Here is a 23,122-nt window from a genome sequence, read left to right as displayed (position 1 = left end):
AATTTTTATTATATAGGATAGTTATATATAAACACTTTCCTATATTAAGAAAATAAATTTAAATGTGCATGGTAATAGTCTTCCTTCTTTGATATTAGAATTATATTTCTGTAAATTTATATTTATTCTTATGAATAACATGGCATTTTACAGCTATACTTTGTTTCATTTAGTGATCACAACTTGATAATGGGATTCCATTTAAGTTGATTTTTTTTTTTACCTTTTAGATTTGCCCCTGCCATTTTAAAAATTACTTTTGCTTCTGGCAGCATTACGGTGTTATAGACCTATATTGATTTTATCTTGCCCAAGGACTTAGAATTGAATATCTTCTACTGGTTTCTGGATTGTTGGTTTTTCTAATAGAACAGTATTAAGATAAAAATCTGGGCACTAGAGATGCTTACAAGTGTTGGGGTAAAAGATTATACGTACTGTGGCTTCAATGGGATTTTTGTTGGTAGTGACTGTGATGAAAGGAAAATACAGTACTTCTTTTACAAATGTATAAGATCTCATACTTTTCAGTAAAACACATCATGTTGTTACTCCTTACTTTTCTTATAGTATGTAATTTCAGTTACAAAGAATTTCCTCCTCTACATTGACCCATTGTTCCATTCAGCATAAGAATAACCTCTTTCCACCCTCCCCCTGTCTCTGTATTTCTAGGACAATGATTCTCAGCTTTGCCTTTACATAGGAATAACGGGGAGTTTTAAAAATATTGATGTGAATCCTTCACCATAGCTTCTGATTTAACATTCCAAAATTCAGAATATGGCATCAGGATTTTTTACAGCTCTTTTGATGATACCATCATGCACCCAATATGAGGATCTCTGTTCTAGGAACTTTGGGACAATCTCATGTATATAGAGCATTGATTTCTCTAGTTGGTCCCCTAGCATCTCCTGTTTTTCAGCTATCTACTTCCACCCACATTACTTCCTATAATGAAGCTAAAAACATGCATTTTATAGTATGAAGCATCAGTATCGGAACTGAGAAGGGAATTTTTATTAAGAACTTGAAGAAAGAAGTAAAAATTTAAAATGCTTTTAACATATTACCATATATCTTAGGAAAGTTGTTCTCTAACTTTAGAAGGTTATCTGAGTTACTTGGGAAACTTAATAAGAGTAAAAAGACACAGACTCTACCCTATTTCAGGAGCTTAGTAGTTTGTGAACTATTGGGGTGTCCAATAGGTCAGAGTTGCTGATTATTCTAAGGAGGGTGCCTTATGTAAGGGAGTAGATTATTCATTTTTTTAGGATTTGAGATGCCCTTTTTCCTTCAATTGAACTAGAAAACACTCCCTGCCAATGACATTATGGACAAAGTCTTCTGTCCTTCTGGGCTGCCATTACTTTATTTTTGGTGGGTGGGTGGGTGAGGGTGCTTAGATAGTTCAGAGCACTTAGATAGTGGATAGGAATAGCCTGGAGAAAGTGGGGCCTCAGCAGAAATGTCTTTTGCAGAGATGACTGCCTATCAGAAAAGTGTCCTGTCAGGCAGAATGGTCCAGCTTTCATGCCCCTACCATACTCAGTCATTGGTGGGAATAGCCTGGGGAAAGTGGGACCTCGGGAGGAATGCTGCAGTGCATTCTAAAGGTACAGCATCTAGGGGCTGTTAGCTAATGTCACTCCTCTTAGAAGGCTCTCTCTTGTAAGGCAATCTGTTTGTGCACCTCCATGGCTACTACAATGGTACTTTCAATTTGATAGTTGAAAATGTATATTTGTCTGTGGGATAGTGCAAAAGAAACTTAGCTTCATGACAGGTCATTAATATTTATTTGTATATCTTCTTTTGGGTCTTTTCTCTGTTAACTTTGCCAACTGCTATTTATTAATTACTAGAGTCCTGGTGTATGAAATTTGTGCACAGGTAAGGTCCCTAGGCCTGGCCTGTGATCAGGACCAATCTTCCCCAGCTGCTGGCAACTGGCCCTGTCCCCCCCCACCACCGCCAGTTGTCTTCTGTGTGGGGGGCGACCTGTGGGTGACTGAGGCCCCACTTGCTCGCACCAGCCTTGGCCTGGTGCTGCCAGTGTCTGTTGCTACCCACCCCCGGTTCCCCATTCCCCATCAGGTGATCAGAGCCTGCAGGTTGGGGGCAGCTCCTGCATTGAGCATCTGCCCCCCTGGTGGTCAGTGCATGTTCTAGCGATAGGTCATTCCACCATCTGGTCTATTTGCATATTGTATATATATATATATATATATATATATATATATATATATATATATATCTCGACTGGTGGTCAGTGCATGTTCTAGCGATAGGTCATTCCACCATCTGGTCTATTTGCATATTATATATATATATATATATATATATATATATATATATATATATATATATATATCGACTAGTGGCCCAGTGCACAAAATTCATGCACGGAGGGTGTGTCCCTCAGCCAGGCCTGTACCCTCTCCAATCTGAGACCCTTTGGGGGATGTCCAACTACCAGTTTAGGCCCGATCCCTGCAGTTGGACATCCCTCTCACAATCTGGGACCACTGGCTCCTAACTGCTCACCTGCCTGCCTGCCTGATCACCCTAGCCACTCTGCCTGCCAGCCTGCTCCCTCAACTGCCCTCCACTGCCAGCCTGCTTGTTCCCAACTGCCCCCCAGATAGCCTGATTACCCCCAACTGCCTTCCCCTCCTGGCCTTATCACCTGTAACCGCCTCTGCCTCAGCCCCGCCACCATGGCTTTGTCCAGAAGGATGCCCAGAAGGTCTCCTGGAAGGTCTCTCAGTCTAATTAGCATATACCCCTTTATTAGTATAGATAATTCCTCATTATGACTGCAAGCCCAACAATTGGTTTCTTATCTCTCAAAAACAGTAAAATTAGCTGTCACTATTTAAGATATCAGTGGAACAACATCTGGCTTCTGTAATGACTTCACATTTAATATTATCTTTTAAATATGTTGTGGTGATGGGTAGTTGTAGCTTAGTAAAACTTCTAACTTATTAGAATTTATTATTACTGTTTAAGATTCTGTATTAATAAAGGAACTATTAAGCATAATTAACTTAAATGATCTTTTCTTGGTTTGCTGCAGTGTCTTATCTAGCATGACAGATGCAGTGTTGGCTCGAGTGTATAAACAATCAGATCTGGACATCCTGGCTAAAGAAGCATCCATCCCTATTGTCAATGGACTGTCAGATTTATATCATCCTATCCAGATCCTGGCTGACTACCTCACGCTCCAGGTTGGCTTACTTCCTTGCCTTTATAAGAGCAAAATCAATAAATTATTCTTGACTAGCTCTAAGTAGAAACATTTCTATCATGGTATTGGTGTTTTGTTTTTAAATATAATCTTGGTAATGAATTATAGCACGTTTGTACACTATATATTCAAGGAATAGAGCATTATTTAAAACATTTTATAAGAGCCTTTTGTTCTCAACCTGATTCCCAACTTCTTTTAACCTTTCTCTTATCCCCTGTTTTTTCAATACTTTTGCTTTTTGGTGCCATATTTAACACAATGGATGAATAGTGAATGCTGTAACATACAGAACAGAAAAGCTTTATGTAATCCTCCATACATCAGGCTGGGTGGCTTGGGAGTAAAAACTGATGGAGTGTCTTTTCAATATTCAAAATAGCCAATTATGAAATCACTTTCTGAGAAGAAGGCTATTTCTATCATTTTAATAAACTGATTAAGATTGGAGTTAAGGACATGCAGAATACATAGAATTGAGGCTCAAATTTAGCCACGTATCCCCAATTTAGGAACTTGTATAACTTTAAAAGAATAACTTTATCCCGTTTGTTTTGCCACAGCCATTCTACATTGTTTTGCAACTGGGATTCCTAAAAACCATGGTTGCTGTGTCTATGGGATATTCTGGGGAAACAGGGTAAACTGGATAGGTCCATATTCCTCCTCATTTGAATAAGCTATGCACATATAAATGTGAAGTTAAATTAAAAATAAAACTCGCCGGGACTGGTTTAGCTCAATGGATAGAGCGTCGGCTTGGGGACTGAAGGGACCCGGGTTCGATTCCGGTCAAGGGCATGTACCTTGGTTGCGGGCATATCCCCAGTAGGGGGTGTGCAAGAGGCAACTGATCGATGACTCTCTCTCATCGATGTTTCTAACTCTCTATCTCTCTCCCTTCCTCTCTGTACAAAATCAATAAAATATATTTATAAAAAAAAAAAAAAATTAAAAATAAAACTCATTGGTGATGTGGATAAGATTCATGCAGAAAGGATGATATAACGATGTTAGATACCAAATGGCTATTTGAATGTGGCTTTACATACCATATTTTTCGGACCATAAGACGCTCCGGACCATAAGATGCACCAGTTTTTAGAGAAGGTAAATGAAGAAAAAAAGATTCTGAAACAAATAGTGTCCTAAAATATTTTATGTGCATTAAAACCCAACATCACAGTCATAAACACATGTAATCAACCTTGTAAAGTAAACAGCAGCATTTAGAACCATTTTAGAGCTGGGCAAGCACACAGAGACCACACAGAGCCGGGCAAGTAAAAAAACTTTTTTTTTTAAAAGTATATGTGTAGGCTATATTTGGATCATAAGACGCAGGGACTTTTTCCCCCCACTTCTGGGGGAAAAAAAGTGAGTCTTATGGTCCGAAAAATACGGTATATGCCAGAAAATTGAATGCTTTACCCTGGGGCTTTATCATTACTAGATTATAAATTCATTCAGAGACAGTGAAATGTCCTATCCATCATATTGTCCCCTGCATGACCTGGTGCAATACCTTCATATAGGAGATCCTCAAAGTGAGAGTTGAACGAGTAAATAGCAGCTTATTAAGAGGCCCAGTACATGAAACTCATACATTGGATGGGGTGTCCTTCAGCCCAGCCTGCACCCTTCAGGGATGACTGACTGCTGGTTTAGGCCCACAGGGATCCATTCTAAACTGGCAGTTGGACATCCTTCTCACAATCCAGGACTGCTAGCTCCTAACCACTTGCCTGCCTGCCTGCCTGATTGCTTCTAACCTCTTCTGCTTGCCAGACTGAGTGCCCCCTACCCTCTCCCCTGCCAGCCTGATCAATGCCTAACTGCTCCCCTGCTGGTCCGATGGCCCCCAAGTGCCCTCCCCTGCCAGCCATCTTGTGGCAGCCATCTTGTGATGACATAGGGGTGACCATCTTATGATGACATGAGGGCATCATGTGAGTGCGCAAGGGCCACCTCGGCTTTTATTAGTATAGATGGAATCTAAATCAGCTGTTTATCTCTTCCTATCTCATTTCCTCCCACCCCCACAAGGAAATTATTATCCTGATGTCTGTATTTATTATTTCAATGCATGTGTTTATACTTTAGCTACACATGTCCATATGTGTAAAGAGTTAAGATTAATAATGAGCATGTTTTCCAACTTTACATACATGAAAACATACTCAACTACCATGTTATACTCTTCTAGGTACATTGTATTTCCCCTTTCTTATACCAGCAAATGTAAACTCCATAAAGCAGGGATTTTTTCCCCCTCCTTTATTCATTGCTTTATCTATAGGGCCAAGGAAAGTAGACATTCATTTAATTTGTTGAATGAATGAATGAATGAATGCATCAAAGATTCAGATTTGAAAAGTTTGAAAATATGAGTATTCATATGAGTTCATATGATGTCTTGATTTAAGATATTAGGACATTTTTCTATTTTTTGGCAATTATACATTTATATTATTTAATTGCTTAGTATAATGCAAAAATAGTTTAATCATTCCAACAAAGCATTAAAATTGGGGTGAAGAATTTTTTTATTTTAACCATAACAATTGTTTCATATACGTTAATTTCTTCCCAGGTATAATCTTCTCCATCCCTTGCCTCTTAGGAACACTATGGCTCTCTGAAAGGCCTTACCCTCAGCTGGATTGGGGATGGGAACAACATCCTGCACTCCATAATGATGAGTGCAGCCAAATTTGGAATGCACATTCAGGCTGCTACTCCAAAGGTAGGGAAACTTTCTGCTTGAAACTACCCCCACCTTAAATCATCCCCAGATGCAATTACCTAGGGAAAATAAGCCTCTCTTCCATTCAGGAATACAGATGAGGCCATAAAATGTAGGTTATGTTACTAGCCCACCTGTTATAGCTGTTTGCCTTCTTGGGTGCCCAATTTCCCATCTCTACAATAAGAAACAGTCTTGGCTGATGCCTTTCATCCTATGACTCTGTAAAAGCATGTCGGAGTTATTCCCTCAAATGCTCTGAAACCAGTCATGCTGATGACTGGTATCCTTGTGCATTGCTACCACAAAGGATGAAGAAAGCAATACAATTCAAATAGTGTAGAATTCACAAGGCATGGATAGAATGCAATCATTTTTCTAATAGAGTAGTTCCCCCTTATCTGTGGGAGATATATTCCAAGATTCTCAGTGGATGCTTGGCACCACAGAAAGATCTGAATTCTTTAAACACTATTTTCCCCCCTATACATACATACATACATACATACATACATACATACATATCTATGATAAAGTTTAATTTATAAATTAGTCTCAGTCAGAGATTAAAAACAATCTATACTAATAACAGAATAAGATGCAAATTGACCATACCATTGTGATGCCCACTAGCCAATCAGGAGTGAATATGCAAATTAGCCCAACAAAGATGGCAGTTTGCATACGCAGGTGTTGAGTGGCCAGTAGTGAGGTGGGAAACAGGCATTCCACACCACCCCAGCTGTTCTGGGCCTCTGGGCAGCATGGGAAGGCAGAAAGGTGATTGGACCAGAGCAAAAAGGCAGCCCTGGCTGGAGCGAAGGCAGTGCCAGCAGCCAGGGGAAGGAAGGCCTATTCTTGCATGAATCTTCATGCATTGGGCCTCTAGTAACTAATAATAGAATAGAACAAGTATAACAATATAATGTAATAAGAGTTATATGAATGTGGTATCTTTCTCTCACTCCAAAAATCTTATTGTACTGCCCTCCCCTTCATCTTGTGATGATATGAAGTGGTAAAATGCCTAAATGATGAGATGAAGTGATTTATTAAGTAATTACTCCTTAAAAAACCTGTAGGAGAATAGGGGGAACAGAACAGAGAAAGGAAAGAATGTAGGCAAGAATGCTATTTACAGTGATCAACCATCCTGGTTTTCCCAGGAGTATGGGTTTCTGGGGACATGGGATTATCAGTGCTAAAAACTGGAAGAATAACTGGCAAACTATGATAATTTGGTAACCCTAGTGCCATGTCAGGCACTGCCTCACAAAAGAGAGCTTCAGTTTGATCCCACAGATGCTCTTGTGGACCATTTTGAGTTAACACACCCTGCTGCCTTAATCTGCAGTTGTTGATAAATTACCACAACTTGGGTGGCTCAACAGAACAGAAATTTATTGTTTCCTTATTCATTCTAGAGACTAGAAGTCTAAAATCCAGGTGTTTGGTAGGGCTATACTCCCTTTGAAGCCTCTAGGAAAGGATCCTTCCTTGTCTCTTCCAACATCTGGTGGCCCTAGGTGTTCCTTGCTTTTTATTTGTTTACAAATGTCCCTCTGTATGAAGATAGCAGTCATATTAAATTTATGCCCAACCTTATCCAGTATGACCTCATTTTAACTAATAACATCTGAAAAGACCCTACTTCTGAATAAGGTCATAGTTTTAGAATCTGGGTGGGAATAAATTTTGTGGGGGACACTATTCCACCTACTTGCCATAGAAGAAAAGCAGGCCTAGGCAATAGCATATATTGGAAGCGACACTAATACAGTAAACTTGAGCACTCAGAGACATAACTCTCACAACAGATAATTTTCTTTTGTTCAGCATCACTCTCTCTACAAATCTAGTTTGTATTAATAACTATTACAGCATTTAGTTTTTACAGATAAAATATACAATAACAATAATTGTTTCTCATTATAAGGTGTTTTTGGAAAGGATTTATTTTGTTGGAGAAATATAATTTAAACATTTATTGCATGTTCAAGATGTTTTCTTCTCATCAAAGGAAAAATTCCAATATTACAGAGCAATTTTAGTATTGTTCCTATGCAGAAACTCATTTACATGATAAAGAGTACTAAAACTTGCCTAATTCTTGGTGGGAATGAGTTTTGAGATGTCTTTTACAAAGTCTGATAGTGTAGAAGTTGTTCCAGAAATTTATAAGTAGACCTATTTCCTTTAAAGATAGAACTAGGGTATTTATGGTAAATTTAAGAAACATTAAAAAGTTTCTAAGCCATAATTAATCTATTTCCCATTCTTCAACCAAGGATAATTTACATGTTCAAGAAAACATAATTTTGCCATTGATTGTAAAATTGCTCCATAAACTATTGATGGTATGATTTTAACATCGTTCTAAGTGAATATTTAGACCACACTGAGTTTGTTAATCACCTTCTTCCTCTGGTTTTAAGATTTATGTAAAAGCCAATGAGTGATTTACTCTTGAAAGCTGAGCTGTGAATAAAGAATTCCACTTTGTATTCTCAGTCATGATCCAGTGCATGCAAGGTTGGGTGATTTTCTAATTTCCAAACCTCTCTGTTGGTTCTCTAAGTATTTATTGGTTCCTTCTCTAAGAATGATTATACTTAAGAAATATAGAAATCTGCTCTTCAAAGGGAAGGCTAAACTTTCAGGACAGGAGTCACAGGAAGTAATAGTCAAGTTCCTATCATGTTTACCAGTATGAATGATCACAACATTAGTTACTAAATTAGCAAATCTTTATAATTACCTTCCCCAAATCCCAATAAACAAAGCTCCAAAATTTATGGCTATTTGAAGGGTAGTAAAGCTGCTAAAATTTTGTAGCCATCATCATCAATATCTGAATAGTTTCTTTCTTCAAGAATTTTTATAATGAAAGAATTATGGTAGACAATGACATGCAAATCAACACAATTTAAAATGAATAAACTCGAACATACCTGTCATGGGTTGAGATTACTGGGAAGCAGACTCTGAGACACAGTTTATTGTGCAGGAGATCAATACCTGTGGGAGGGAGGAAAAGGAAGCAGGAGTGAGCACAAGGAGAAACCAAGCTGTGATGCAGGCCCAACAATTGCCTCTGCTGACCTAATGTAGAGTCCTAGAACTAAGATGGCCATTCAGAGCTGTCCTGAGTTGGGAGGAGGGAGTGAGGGTTTCATATCCTCTTATCAACCAGTCATGGAATGTCACTTGCCCTGGGAAAGTTATGTGACTTTGGTTGCATCAGCTCTCTGCAACTGAGGCAGTGCTCAAAGAGGGCTGACAGCTGAAAGTCATGTTTCAACAGCATGCCTAGCAGCTGAGGAGTAAATCTTTTATTTACAAAGGGGAATCTGGATGGCACATCACAGTTTCCACCACAATGTCATACTGAGAATTTATAAAAACCAATTCATAATCAATGCTAAGAATTCAGGAAAATAAGAAGCACGAAGGAAGATGAGAATAAGTGTGATTTTTGAACTAATAAGACTTCCACATGGAGGGTGTAGAGATGAAGGTGGATGAGAGTTTGGACAAAGAAGGGAGCTGATATGCTCCTTTGAAGATGCCCAAGAGGAGACAAAAGGTAAAAAAGTATGTGATGGCAGAAAAGGGCAAGACATGAGCAGGGATGCCAATAAGACCGGCTTTCCTGCCAAAAGATGTTGAGAAGATTTAAAACAGACAAAAGCAGGGGGTGTTAGTGGGGAGCCTTGATACCCTTAATCAGTTTTGACTTAAGAAACAAAGTAAAGATTGGAAGCTTCAGAGAAAACAATTATTGCTTTAATGTACAGAACAGATTGGAAGGAGAGGATTAGAGGCAGAAGGGCTACCTATGGGTTCTGGAATAGCACGAGGTTCTTTAGCTGCTCTAAAAATATCCTCTCACCTAGTGTTAGATACCTTATAGCACAAATTTTGTGCAAGCTAGACTCTGACAGTGAGCACCTCCTTATATTTTATGTCTTAGGCACCTTGCTTGCCTCCCTCAAGTCCTGATCCTTCTATCAGCAAACCATCCCAAGCAAATATATTTTAGTGAAAACAGTGTGCTTACTGTGTAAGTGCCATTTCAGAGCAAGTGCCTGACACTCACAATTATTGGTCAGTGCAAAAGAATAAGGTGTGCATGTAAGGTGTTAGTAGTTAGCTGGGGTGACCAGGGAAGGTTTTTATGAGAAAATATTTGAGGAAATATGTGAAACTGTTATTAACATGGAGGGGGTGTGGAAAAGCATTTCAGATAAAAGAGCATTAAAAACACACACCAAACAACTCATAGCCCTTGCTGGTTTGGCTTAGTGGATAGAGCATCGGCCTGGGGACTGAAAGGTCCCAGGTTCGATTCCAGTCAGGGCATATGCCTGGGTTTCGGGTTCAATCCCCAGTGGCATCAATCAATGATTCTCTCTCATCATTGATGTTTGTCTTTCTCCCTCTCCCTTCCTCTCTAAAATCAATAAAAATATATTTAAAAAAAAACTCATGGAAATATTCTGAGACAAAAATGCATAAGGTTGTGTAATTCTGTATATGATCCTTGTAAGCTATTAGAGGAACAGGAAGGAGTGCTACCAAGAGCTAAAAAGAACCCTAACCCCACTCTATCTTTATGACTAAAGAGGTCAAGATAATAAAAAAATGGGAGAACTGGTTAACTTTTTAAATTTCAAAAAGCACTATTACAATTTGATCAAGATGCAAATATTACATACTACTGAACATGTATGATTACGCTACAACTTAAAGCAAAAAGAAGGGAAAGAGAGTGGGACTATTGTTGAAAGGAATATAATGCATATGTAAGAAAGTATATATAATAGAATTACCTAAATAACGGTTAAATTCTTCCCCTTGCAGGGTTATGAGCCAGATCCCAGTATAATCAAGTTGGCAGAGCAGTATGCCAAGGAGGTATGTTCCTTAAAGATAAAGTTATTATTGCCTTTCTTTGTCCCATGAAGTTTTAAATTAATATACTGTGTATTCTAGAACAGTACCAAGCTGTCGCTGACGAATGATCCATTAGAAGCGGCTCGTGGAGGAAATGTAATAATTACAGATACTTGGATAAGTATGGGACAAGAAGAGGAGAAGAAAAAGCGGCTCCAGGCTTTCAAAGGTTACCAGGTTACAATGAAGGTAAAAATTAATGCCTCTCTGAAGGTTCATTAATTCCATTCATAAAGGCCAGAACCATCTAATCACTCATTCACTTTGGGGAGAGCAGAATGTCTTTTCATTCCCTATGAAGGACTCACTGACTGTATCCCCTAGAGCAGTAGTTGGCAAACTCATTAGTCCACAGAACCAAATATCAACAGGACAATGATTAAAATTTCTTTTGAGAGCCAAAATTTTAAAACTTAAACTTGTTCTAGTGTCACTTCTTCAACATAGACTAGCCCAGGCCATGGTATTTTGTGGAAGAGCCACACTCAAGGGGCCAAAGAGCCACATGTGGCTCTCGAGCTGCAGTTTGCTGACCACAGCCCTAGAGATTTCTCTTCTCCCAAAGATTAACTATGTCCTTTAGAAAGACACTTTTATCCTGATTAAAGGAATTGAAAGCCAGGCAGAAGAAAGAAGCTAAATTTTCCCTCTCACATCAATGGAAGCATCTGAATGCTTTACACTTTATGTGTTTAGAGACATAAGGTTACTTCTGTTGCATGCAGTTTCTTCTGATTTCTTTTCTGAGAAAAGCCCCATAATTGTGTTCTTCAGGCTACTCCTTAACTATATTTTCTAAGGACTCAAGTCCAGTTGAGTTTTGCTAACTGCCTGCAGGGTATTCTCAGGGGAATCTCTTCTGGTATTCATGAAAGCCATTACATGAGAAGGTGTTAATACACAGCTGGCAGGACCCTGCTCCCATAGGGTTGCTGAATCAGTAGGTCAGGGATTGGACCCAATAAATTACATTTCTACCAGGTTCCCAGGTGTTGCAGTGATGCTGCTCTAGGGTCATACTTTGAGAACAACTGTTCTGGAGGAAACCCCTAAAAGTCAGGTGGACATTGGGATTTTGTTAACAGAACAACTAATCTGTTTTAGTGCAAAAATGGATTAAGCCATTATAATAGATATTTATTGATAAAGTAATATCTAAACATAAGCTTCTTATTTATATATGTCACTAGAATGAAGTTTAAAAAATAAAAAAGTGAAAAATCTTTTTCCCCACCCCCTTAACAGCAACTATTCCCACAGGACACCAGTGTTCATCAATTTGATGTGTCACTTTGCAGAACTTTTCTGTATACTAGAGGCTCAGTGCACAGATTCGTGCACCAGTGGGGTTACTTAGCCTGGCTGGCCTTTGCCCTCTCACAATCTGGGAGCCCTCAGTAACCATTGAGGCTCGCCCCGATGACAGCAACTGGTGCCCTGCCTTTTCTGGTGCCCCTGCTCACCTGCTCCATCATCCCACCATGGCTGATGCCTACCATATTCCACACTCTGTGCCTGCTGCTGACACCTGCCATGTTCCACATGTGCCCCCTGGTAGTCAGCACTCAGCATAGCAACTGGTTGTTCAGTTGTTCTGCCATTCAGTCTATTTGCATATTAGAGTTTTATATATACACTAGAGGTGCAGTGCATGAAAATCCATGCACTGGAACTGGGTGGGGGGGGGCGTCCCTCAGCCTGGCTTGCCCCTCTCACAGTCTGGGAGCCATCAGGGGCAGGAGGTGACCTGGCGATTAGGAGAAGGCAATGCCCCATCACACCTCTGTTGCTGCCACTGCCAGTAGCGCAAGCCTTGGCTGGCCCTGGTTACCTGAGCCTCGGGTAGCCCTGGGCAGCTGGGAAGCCACCATCTGAGGCTTGCCTGCACCTCAAGGTGGCCCTGGGTGGCTTGGGGGTTGAGGGGACTGGGGGACTCCGGAGGCAGGCATGCAGAGTGGCTGGTCCCTCCTGGGGACAGGCCCAACCTTGCCATGTGCCTGCCACCCTGGCAGAGCTAAGGAGACTGGGAGCCGCCATCTTGTGACTGTGGGTACTGCCATCTTTGAGGGCGTGACAGTCAATTAGCATATTTCCTCCTTATTGGCTGTGGGCACCACCATCTTTGAGGGCCATCTGTGGCTGGGGTAGAGCACTTGCCTCATTGCCAAGGCAATAAAACAAACATTCTGCCAGGCTGCTCATGCTGCCTGCTCTCAGCATCCGCCCCCTCAGGACTGGGGGACTCCAGTGGGGTGATGCCATCTTTGTGACTATGATCGCTGCCAGCTTTGTGATGGAGTGATGGTTAATTTGCATATTGCACTTTTATTATATAGAACTAGAGGCCCAATGCATGAAATTTGTGCACTCGAGGAGAGGGGCCCTTAGCCTGGTTTGTGTCCCCTCGCAGTCCAGGAGCCCTCAGGTGATGTCTGATGGTCTAAGTCATCAGTTGGGCATCCTAGCGCTGCCACAGAGGTTAGAGAGGCTCCCACCACCATTGTTGCACTTGCCAGCTGTGAGCACAGCTCAGGGCTTCTGGCTGAGTGGTGCTCCCCCTGTGGGAGTGCACTGACCACCGGAGGGCAGCTCCTGCATTGAGTGTCTGTCCCCTGGTGGTCAGAGCACATCATAGTAACTGGTCATTCTATCATTTCATTGATTTGCATATTAGCCTTTTATTATATATACATATACTAGAAGCCTGATGCACAAAGATTCATGCAAAAATAGGCCTTCCTTCCCCTGGCTGCTGGCACCGGCTTCCCTCTGGCACCCAAGACCTGGGCTACTTTGCTTCTATTACTGCCAGGCACCTGGGACCCAGGCTGTTTTGCTCCAGCTGCCGCCAGGCATCTGGCACCAGGGCTGTTTCACTCTGCTGCTGCCACCCAGCAGGGGTGTACTCTGAGCAGTGCTATGGCCACTTGGAGCACATCTTCACCCCTGGCGTGTATCTGCTGGGACTGGAGGCAGCATGCAGTCCCCTCCTACCCATCTGTGCAGGTAACTCCTCCTGAGCAGTTGTGATGCCTGGCTAATTTGCATATTACCTGTTTCTATATCTATATCTATATTTATATCTATATCATCTATATCTATATCTTACCTAATAATAGACAAACATGTAAATTGACTGTACCTCCACTATGCTCACAGCCAATCAGAGTGAGTATGTAAATTAGAAGGCCAACCAAAGATGGTGGCTGCTCAGCTGCTCTAGGCACAGAGTAGCCAGGCAGGGCAGGATGCCTGCTATGAGAGGGAGAATGGGTGGGGGTGAAGGAATCTACAGGAGTGGAATGCCACAGTGAAGACAAGACTGCACATTCTGGAATCTGTAACAAAGACGAAGACAGCAGACTCTGAATGGAGTGAAGGCCTGGGTCCCAGGTGTCGGAGGAAAAAATCAGTGCTGGAAGCCAAGGGAAGGAAGGCCTACTGCATGAATCTCTTCATGCAATGGGCCTTTAGTAGATAGATAGATGCCTATGTACACAACTATTGGTTTATCATAAATGGTATATTACACATTTTATTCTGACTTACTTTTTTCACTTAACAAATCTTAGATTTTTTTTTACCTATTCATTTAAATATTTTCATTCTTTTTAATGGCTACATAGAATTCTAAAGTATGAGTGGACTATGATTCACTTAAACTATTTCCTGTTAATAAATTAGACTACTTTCAATTATCCCAATTACAAAAAATATTGCAATGAACATCTTTATACATATTTCTTTATGAAAATACTAGAGGCCTGGTGTAAGAAATTCGTGCACTGGGGCTGGGAGGTGTCCCTCAACCCAGCCTGCGCCTTCTCCAATCTGGGACCCCTTGGAGGTTGTCTGACTGCCAGTTTAGGCCTGTGGGATTGGGCCTAAACCAGCAGTCAGACATCCCTCTCACAATCTGGGACTGCTGGCTCCCAACAACTTGCCTACCTGCTTGCCTGATAACCCTCTAAACACTCCTCTGCCAGCCTGATCAATGCCTAACTGCTCCCCTGCAGGCCTGGTGCCCCCCAACTGCCCTCCCCTGCTGGCCTGATTGCCCACAACTACCCTCCCCTGCTGGCTATCTTGTGGTGGCCATCTTTGACCACATGGGGGCAGCCATCTTGTGTGATGGTGTGAGGGTCAATTTTCATATTACCTCTTTATTATATAGGATTACTGGAGAATAGATCCCTAGATGAAAAATTTTGGGGTGAAATAGCACATACTTTTTAAAACATAGGAAATGCTGCTAAATTGCCCATCAGAAAGAATTTACAATTTATAATCTCTCCACACTTTCTCCATCTTTAGTTATTTACATTTTTAATTTTAAAAATTGGTATTTCATGCTTTGCAAAATCTGCATTTTCCTGATTACTGATGAGATTAAAATTAAATATCTTTTTTTTAATTTATTGGTTATTTGTGTCTTTTTCAATAAACTGCTACCATAACCTTTGCCAATTTTCTATTTTTTGCCTTTTAGTATTGGTTATAAGAGTTATTTACATATTATGGCCAATTCCTTGTCATATAAGTGGTAAATGTTTTTTATGGAGAATTTTTCTTTTTTTAAAATTTAATTTATTGGAATGACATTGGTTAACAAAATTATATAGGTTTCAGATGCACATTTCTACACCACATGTATATTGCATTGTGTGTTCACTACTCCAAGTCAAATTTCATTCCATCACCATTTATCCCTCTTTCATTGGTATATGACAGGTTCAAATGTTATTTTTTTCCCTTGTCACTTTCCAGTATTTAGAAACTCAGAAGTTCTGAACCTAGACGTAGAGTAGAAGGTAAAACAAAATTTAAGTACCAAAGCAGTAATTCTGAGGTAAGAAATTATGATGGAATATAGTTTTGAATTTATAAGTGAACAACAGAAATGGATGGGAAAATGTAACTTGTAGGAATTAACTGTTGGAGAAAATTAAAACTGTTAGGACATGTGCATTAAGAATGAAATATCTAGTATATAGTGCACATAATCCTGTTTAATGCACTCCTATCTCAGTGCTCTTCTTCAAAATTGTTTTTAAGTGATAATAAAGTATGTTACAAGTGCTAAAAACCATAATTTGGAGATATGCTCAAAATATAACACGATTACATAAAAATAACTTCTAAAATAGATTGGGGGATAATTGGTCCCTTCTGCTATCAACCACGTATTACTCATAGAGTTCTTTATTGAAATGTCCACTGTCCCCCTAGATAGAGTACTAGAAAACTGAGTTATCCCCATTTTTTTCCTTAGACTGCTGAAGTGGCTGCCTCTGACTGGACATTTTTACACTGCTTGCCCAGAAAACCAGAAGAAGTGGATGATGAAGTGTTTTATTCTCCACGATCACTAGTATTCCCAGAGGCTGAAAACAGAAAATGGACAATCATGGTAAGCAAGAAATAGGAATGGAGAGTAAGGAGTGCTTTCTATGGCCCTAACATGGTCATTCATGCTTTTTGGCAAATAATAAGCAACTGAGATTATCCAACTATTTTACTTATATGGCATCTATTTATTACAGAAAGTTCATAACAGATTATTATTGCTTATTATCATCTATAGTATCTCTCAATTGAGTAAAACTAATCTCACTCTTAATATATCTATTTTAATTTAAATTCTCACTCCTCTTGATCAGTTGGATCACCAGCCAGCATTGCTCTGCCAATCATTATAGTTTTTATAATTCTTATTTTATAATCCCCTTGTGAATGTGTATAGTGGTCCTTATTTAGTGCCTGCTATAAAATGGGCATTTAAAGTAATTGTATTTCCTTCCTCCTCTCTCTTCCTTTCATAACTTGCCTAGATAATTATTTTGGTTCTCTACTTGACTTTAGCCATACATACACATTTGTTTTTAGGTATGGTGCATTTTTAGAATTGTAGCAAAACTAACTTAAAAGTTATTGATTTCTTTAACATAATGCTACTACTTTCATCTTTATCACTGCTATTCTAGGAAATATTAACCTCAGATCTCTGCTTTACAATATCTCAAACATCACCTTCTTTTCTGAATAACTGGATACTGAACTGCTATAATTTACTACAGTCATTTTTGTAGCCTATATTAATTTAAATGATCTCAATTATTATGCAAGCCAAGGCTTTACTGGCAAACAATAGCATCTACTCTAGCTAGGTAAATGGAAAGGAATTTATTAAAAGATATTAAGCAGTTCCCAGAATGTCTGGGGGAAAAGGATGTAGCAAATTATTCTTGGATACCACACATTCAGAAACAACACAGGCAGGAAAATTGCCCAACAGCACTGTGGCACTTTTGTAGCCAAAACAGCACTGACACTTTTAACTGTCACCCATAAACTTGTAACTAAGGCCTTTGAAACTAAAAGCTGGACCAGATATCTCTGCATATGGACCAGAAGATCCAATCTCTAGATCATGGGTTCTACTACATTTAGTTCACTTATGGCTCCATGTCTTTAGTAGAAGCAACAAAGGGCATGTCTACACCCTTAGCTGCAAGGTAGTCTGGGAAATGTAATCTATAACTTTCCATCTCTGAGTAGTGAAAACCAAGGTGAAAAGAATTATCTGCTAATTATTTTTATCTTCTAGTGCCCCAGTGCATAGATTCATGCACATTGAAAGGAAATTAATTAGAACAGGCCAATGGGGCTGGACAGGGCGAGAAGGGCCGGACATGCTCTGGAGCCAGCTTTCCTTGGTCCCTCCCCAGCTGGCTGCACCTGGGGCAGCACTGCAGGTTGAAGATCATCTGCAGAGTGAGCGGGATCCCTCCAGTAGGTGGGGTCCCTCAGCTTGGCTTTTGGGGATTGGGCTGAAACCAGCTCTTCAACAACTCCCAAGGGATCTGGGATTGCAAGAGGGTGCAGGCCAGGCCGAGGGACACCAGTGGTGCACATCAGGGATAGGGAGGATGGCGGGAGGGCTCCAGAGCATGTCTGGTTCATCTCTCCTAGTCTGGATCGGCTGGACCCCAGCAGTAAGCTAACCTACTGGTTGGAGCGTCTGCCCCCTGCTGGTCAGTGAGCATCATAGCGATTGGTCAAATGGTTGAACAAACAGTTGGACACTTAGTATATTAGGATTTTATTATATAGGATTCTATAAATGAGGGTTGATAAAGTTATTGTAAGCATTAAAATAATAAATGTAACGCACTTAATATGGTATATAATACACTGTAAATATTGTTATTATAATTATCACCATCGGCAACTTCATTATTGATCCAACACAGTGACCAGAAGAAATTCAAGCTCTACTATGGCTGCTTAAAAGCCAGTCATGACTCCCTTAACAATGAAAAGTTGTATACTGGGCCTAAAATTTGTTATATCTAATAAGAGGGAAGATATTTTTTACTGTACCTTATTGCTTGGCACTTCAGGATGCTAACTCTGGCCAGATGGCAATTGCAATGCCACATATACCAGTGCTTCTTGAAACTTTAATTTCCATTTGAATCACCTAGAAATATTAAAGTGCAGGTTTGGATTTAGTAGGCCTGAGATGGGCCCCAAGATTTAGTATTTCTAACAAGCACCTAGGTAATGCAGATAATTCTATCCCATGGACCACATTTTAAGGAGCAAAGATCTAGATGATGAAAAAGAAAATGTGTGGGCAAACAAAAGAACATAAAAACTGGAATCACATATAAAACAGACAATAACATACATCCACAGGGAATATAAAACAAAAAGAAGAAAGAAAAGTGATTCTTTGATTATCCTTCAGATAATATGCTCACTCAGCAAATGCTTAAAAAAAATGTGAGCTATCCAACCATATACCTCAGGAAGAAACATAGCAAAAAATTTTCCTCAAATTCTATTCTTGTTTTTCTTTGTCAGATATTTATTACAGATTTATTACATTCAATATATTGTGGGAGCACAGGTGTTTCAATTCTTAAAATAAAGTAAATCTAGGAACATTAATTTTCAGAGTTTGAAGAGATCTTAGAATTCATCTAAACCAACGGACTAGGATGCTGCAGTGGAAAACAGATCTGATTCACTTATTAATACATCTGGGACTTGAATGTGGGTTTCTTGGACCAGACATCCTTTGGCAGTTTTAGTTTCATCTCTTCAGTCAAGCCCTATTCTTTGTCAGAATATGATTGAAGCTACAAAGATAAATCAACCAAAATCTGTTAAAATAGTTCCTTTTAGAAATTCAGGGTGGAGAGTCTATAATTCAAAGGTAATTGTTACATCTTTAGGTCACAGTTTCCTGTAGATCAAGCTATATAGATAGCAAATAAATTTTAATCCTAGGCCCTCAAAATAATCCATAAGCTACTTAGAGTCCTATGTTAAGAAGGTTCTAAGCTTGCCTGTGGTATAGAAAAAGTGGCATGACTGACTAGTGATACCTGCCATAGATTCTATCACACATGTTGCATTCTTAATTTTCTAACCTAGATGATTTTTATGTCCCATTGAGTTAAGCTCACTTCAGCAATCATATACTGAACATCCACTGTGTGCCAAGCCCTATGCTAGGCATTGAGGCTTTAAAATATGTATATTGTGCAGTCCCTGCAGCCTGTACAATTCATAAAAGCATAGTATTTTCAAGTGAGATCTTAGACTATCTAGTCTAAATTCTTATTTTATAGGCAAAGAAATTATTTTTAGACAGCTTATTTAGAATGGCATTTAGGCTCAGCACTTTTTGTTAGATTTTTCTGGGATGTTCTAAAGGCACAATACTGGTTTTCCTTTTGAACTTTCTTATCCAATACCAGTTCTTTTAAGTCCATGTGCCTATTTCAATTTAAACTTTTACTAATTAAAATATAATAAAATTTAAGATTCAATTCCTCAGAAAACTAACCATATTTGAAGTGCTCAATAGACACATGTGGCTGTCAGTTACACTATTTGTATTTGCCAACACAGACATAGAACATTCCCAATTATTGCATTAAGTATTTTATAGTCTCTTCATGTTAGGAGTGCCAGATAAAATACAGGACATCCAGTTAAACTGAAATTTCAGATAAACAAATAATTGTTTAGTATAGCTAATTTTCCATGCAAGATTTGGAACATAGTTATAGTTAAATAAATTTGTTGTTTATCTTAAATGCCAATTTAATTGTCTGTCTATATTTACTTTTTAGCTAAATCTGGAAACTATTCTAAGTTGATTTTCTAAGATTTTACTTTTAAAAATAAATTTGATATATGTAATGACAATTAAGAACAACAATAAAAAAATAAAACCCCTGAGATATGATCCCAAGAACTTATAAAAAAGCTTAAAATATTTTACCTGGAAGATGTTTTTAATCCCAGAATTTAGCCTTTCTACTTTCTTCTTGTCATTAAGATCGTAATTTAAATGCCATTCCTTTAACAAGGTCTTCTTTGGCCATTCACTCTTAAGTGGTTCCCCAGGTCTGTTTATACCATTTTTATTTTATTTTTTAATGGCTTTTATCACTACTTGAGCTTTTGTTTGTTGTCTGTCTCCCCACTATAATGAAACTCTATTAAAGCATGATCTTTGCTGTAATGTTCTTTGTTATGCCTAGAATGGTGCCTGGCAAATACCCTAAATATGTGCATAATACTATATTTTTGTAACTTGAAGGCAATATAGGTACTTGTTCTAGAATATAGGCTTTGGAAATCAAGTTAAATTCTTGCCTCCCTGTAATCTTGATCAAGTACCATAACTTCTGTAAATCCAGTTTATTCATAAAAATGGGATTAAAATAGAAATGACATAATAAGATTGTGAAGATTAAATGAGGTAAGAGTAATTTGAGCATTGTGGTCAAGGTCTAGGGACAGACAGGTGCAGATCCATTCCTTACTACCACCACTCATTAAAATACATATGCCTCAGTCTCCTCATCTATATTTTATCTCTCTTAACAATTTACACAGTAGAAAAGGATATTAAATGGTAGGATTCACATAAAGTACTCAGCACAGGGCCCAATACTTGGTTACTGCTCAACAAATATACTCATTAAATCCCTTTTAAATATAAGACCTGCACTTCTGATATAGGCTAGGAATACATGAGTATGGTGGAAAAGAAAGAGCAAATACCTGTAAGATAGTAAAACTACCTCTTAAGACTGGAGTCAGAGAAATCTGGGTCCAAACCCAGTTCTGCATTATCTATTATTACCAGGGTAGATTTGAATAAATGATAACAACAGAAGCTACCTTAGAAGGTTGTTTCATTAAGTGAAATAATGCATAAACATTTCTTTATGGCTTACCATAGCACCTAGCACAAAACTTGGTAAATATCGATATTTCTTAACTTACTAAAACATGATAAGGCACTTAGTCTGGCACATAGTAAACATTCAATAAACACTTTTGTTTATTGAACAAATATTCATCATTGTTTAATGTTATCACTATTGCCATAATATTGGAAGTTGGGAAGGGTAAAAGTGAAAATTGCCATTGGCAGCTGGCTTGGTTATACTTTTTTTTTTTTTCATGAGGACTCTGATTCAGATAGACATTATTTATTAGCCCAGATTATTTACTTTTATTATTTTACATCTGATGTATATTACAATTGCCAAAACCACAGAATAAACATGAGGATGGGAGGAATTATATTTCTCAAAAACCAGCCAATGCCTAGGTTTCACTTATGACTGGAAAATCTAATCATGGCTACCACCATGACACCTCATTTCAATTAGTCCTGGAATGAGGCCCAAGTAAGTATGGTGTTTGTGTATGTATTAGGGTCAGTTTGATTTCTCATGACCTTTTTTTAAAAAAATCTAAATAAAAATAAATATTAGATCAGAACTGTCTCCTTATTATTTCTTTGGGAAAACTTATTTTAACCACAGGCATTCAAAGCAGCAACCCAATTCCTCTTCCTTAGGTCCCTAAGCAGACTCTTGCTAATACCCATTTCTTTCTTTCTCTTTTTTTGTTGTGTCATTCTAGGCTGTAATGGTGTCTCTGCTGACAGATTATTCACCTCAGCTCCAGAAGCCAAAGTTTTAATGCTGTGATGCTTGTCAAGAGAGAACTGATGTTCTTCAGTAACAGAATGAGTCTTTTATGGGGAAAGGAGAAGAGAATCTAAGAGAAATAAACAAATCCTGATACATGGAATAGGTGAACAATATGATATTGCTTTGCTATTGTAAAACTTTCATAAAACCCTTAAGTATTGACTTAATCAATGCTCTAATTCAAAATTTCTGAATTACATTTAGGTATCATATTAATAACCATATACATTTGCCTCAGCTAAACATAAAATACTGTGTTTATAATGCATAATGCCTAAGCCATTAAATGTAATCTATGCTTATTACCTTAATAAATTATCACCCATGCTAATTTATAAGTAAACATTTACCAGGCAGTCAGCTGCTGGTAGATCTGTGGGCTATGCTCATATCCCTCAGGACTAACAAAGAAGCCAAATGATCCATCTTACTGATGTATTGCAATTTGCAGGCAAATGAGGTAGACAGGCATTCGTTTATGAAGGCAGATGAGGAAATTCTTAGAAAACAGCTATAACTATGCCCAAACTCTGGAGTTTCTTCCAGTGATTTGTGGGAAGGCAGGTCCTTCTAGAGCACACATCTCTTTTCTGTAATAGATACTTAATGTTATAACACTAAGGAAACATTTGTGAACAGTGGTAAAACTATAGATACCTGGCTAGGAATGTAAGATTCATTGGAGTGAGTGACATTTTCATAGGTTCAAATTCTTTAGCAGGAGCAGCTTAATTTTTTTCATGTTTGTGCTTATCATGCATCTACTCCCACCACACACTGGATATTTCCATAAATCCACTATTTGTCATATTTTAGCCCAGTTTCCTCCATTTTTTCTTCAAAATAATAAATTTTGCATTACTGGATTATTATCATGTAATTAAAGCTAGGTGTCTCTTGTGGGTCACTAAAATCTGAAGTGTTGAACTATTATGATATAATTTGAAAACATTTACTTAAAATTTAAGTAACATAAATGAAACTTTAAAACAACGTATTTTACAGAGAATAAAAAAGTAATTACCTTTATATTATATCTTCCCCATTAGAAGAATGCTTTCAGGCTGGTTGGTTGATATTTTCAGCAGATATCTATAACTTAAATAAGTGACTAAGAGATAAATT

General features: G+C 38.6%; 1 protein-coding gene across 1 annotated transcript in view; it reads left to right on the top strand.

Annotated features, from left to right (window-relative positions):
* Positions 1 to 22,183, top strand: part of OTC (ornithine transcarbamylase) — a 41,113-nt gene extending 18,930 nt beyond the window's left edge. The window contains exons 4-9 of the mRNA XM_036460519.2: positions 3,089 to 3,242; positions 5,886 to 6,008; positions 10,872 to 10,925; positions 11,004 to 11,153; positions 16,237 to 16,374; positions 21,927 to 22,183. Of these exons, the coding sequence (XP_036316412.1) occupies positions 3,089 to 3,242; positions 5,886 to 6,008; positions 10,872 to 10,925; positions 11,004 to 11,153; positions 16,237 to 16,374; positions 21,927 to 21,986 (679 nt within the window). The 3' untranslated portion in view covers positions 21,987 to 22,183. The remainder of the gene's footprint in view (positions 1 to 3,088; positions 3,243 to 5,885; positions 6,009 to 10,871; positions 10,926 to 11,003; positions 11,154 to 16,236; positions 16,375 to 21,926) is intronic.
* Positions 22,184 to 23,122: the final 939 nt, after the last annotated feature.

This window comes from Pipistrellus kuhlii, unplaced genomic scaffold (genome assembly GCF_014108245.1).
Source record: "Pipistrellus kuhlii isolate mPipKuh1 unplaced genomic scaffold, mPipKuh1.p scaffold_m20_p_32, whole genome shotgun sequence".
Lineage (NCBI taxonomy): Eukaryota > Metazoa > Chordata > Mammalia > Chiroptera > Vespertilionidae > Pipistrellus > Pipistrellus kuhlii.
Note: the sequence above shows the minus strand (reverse complement) of the source record. Positions and strands in the feature narration are given on the sequence as shown.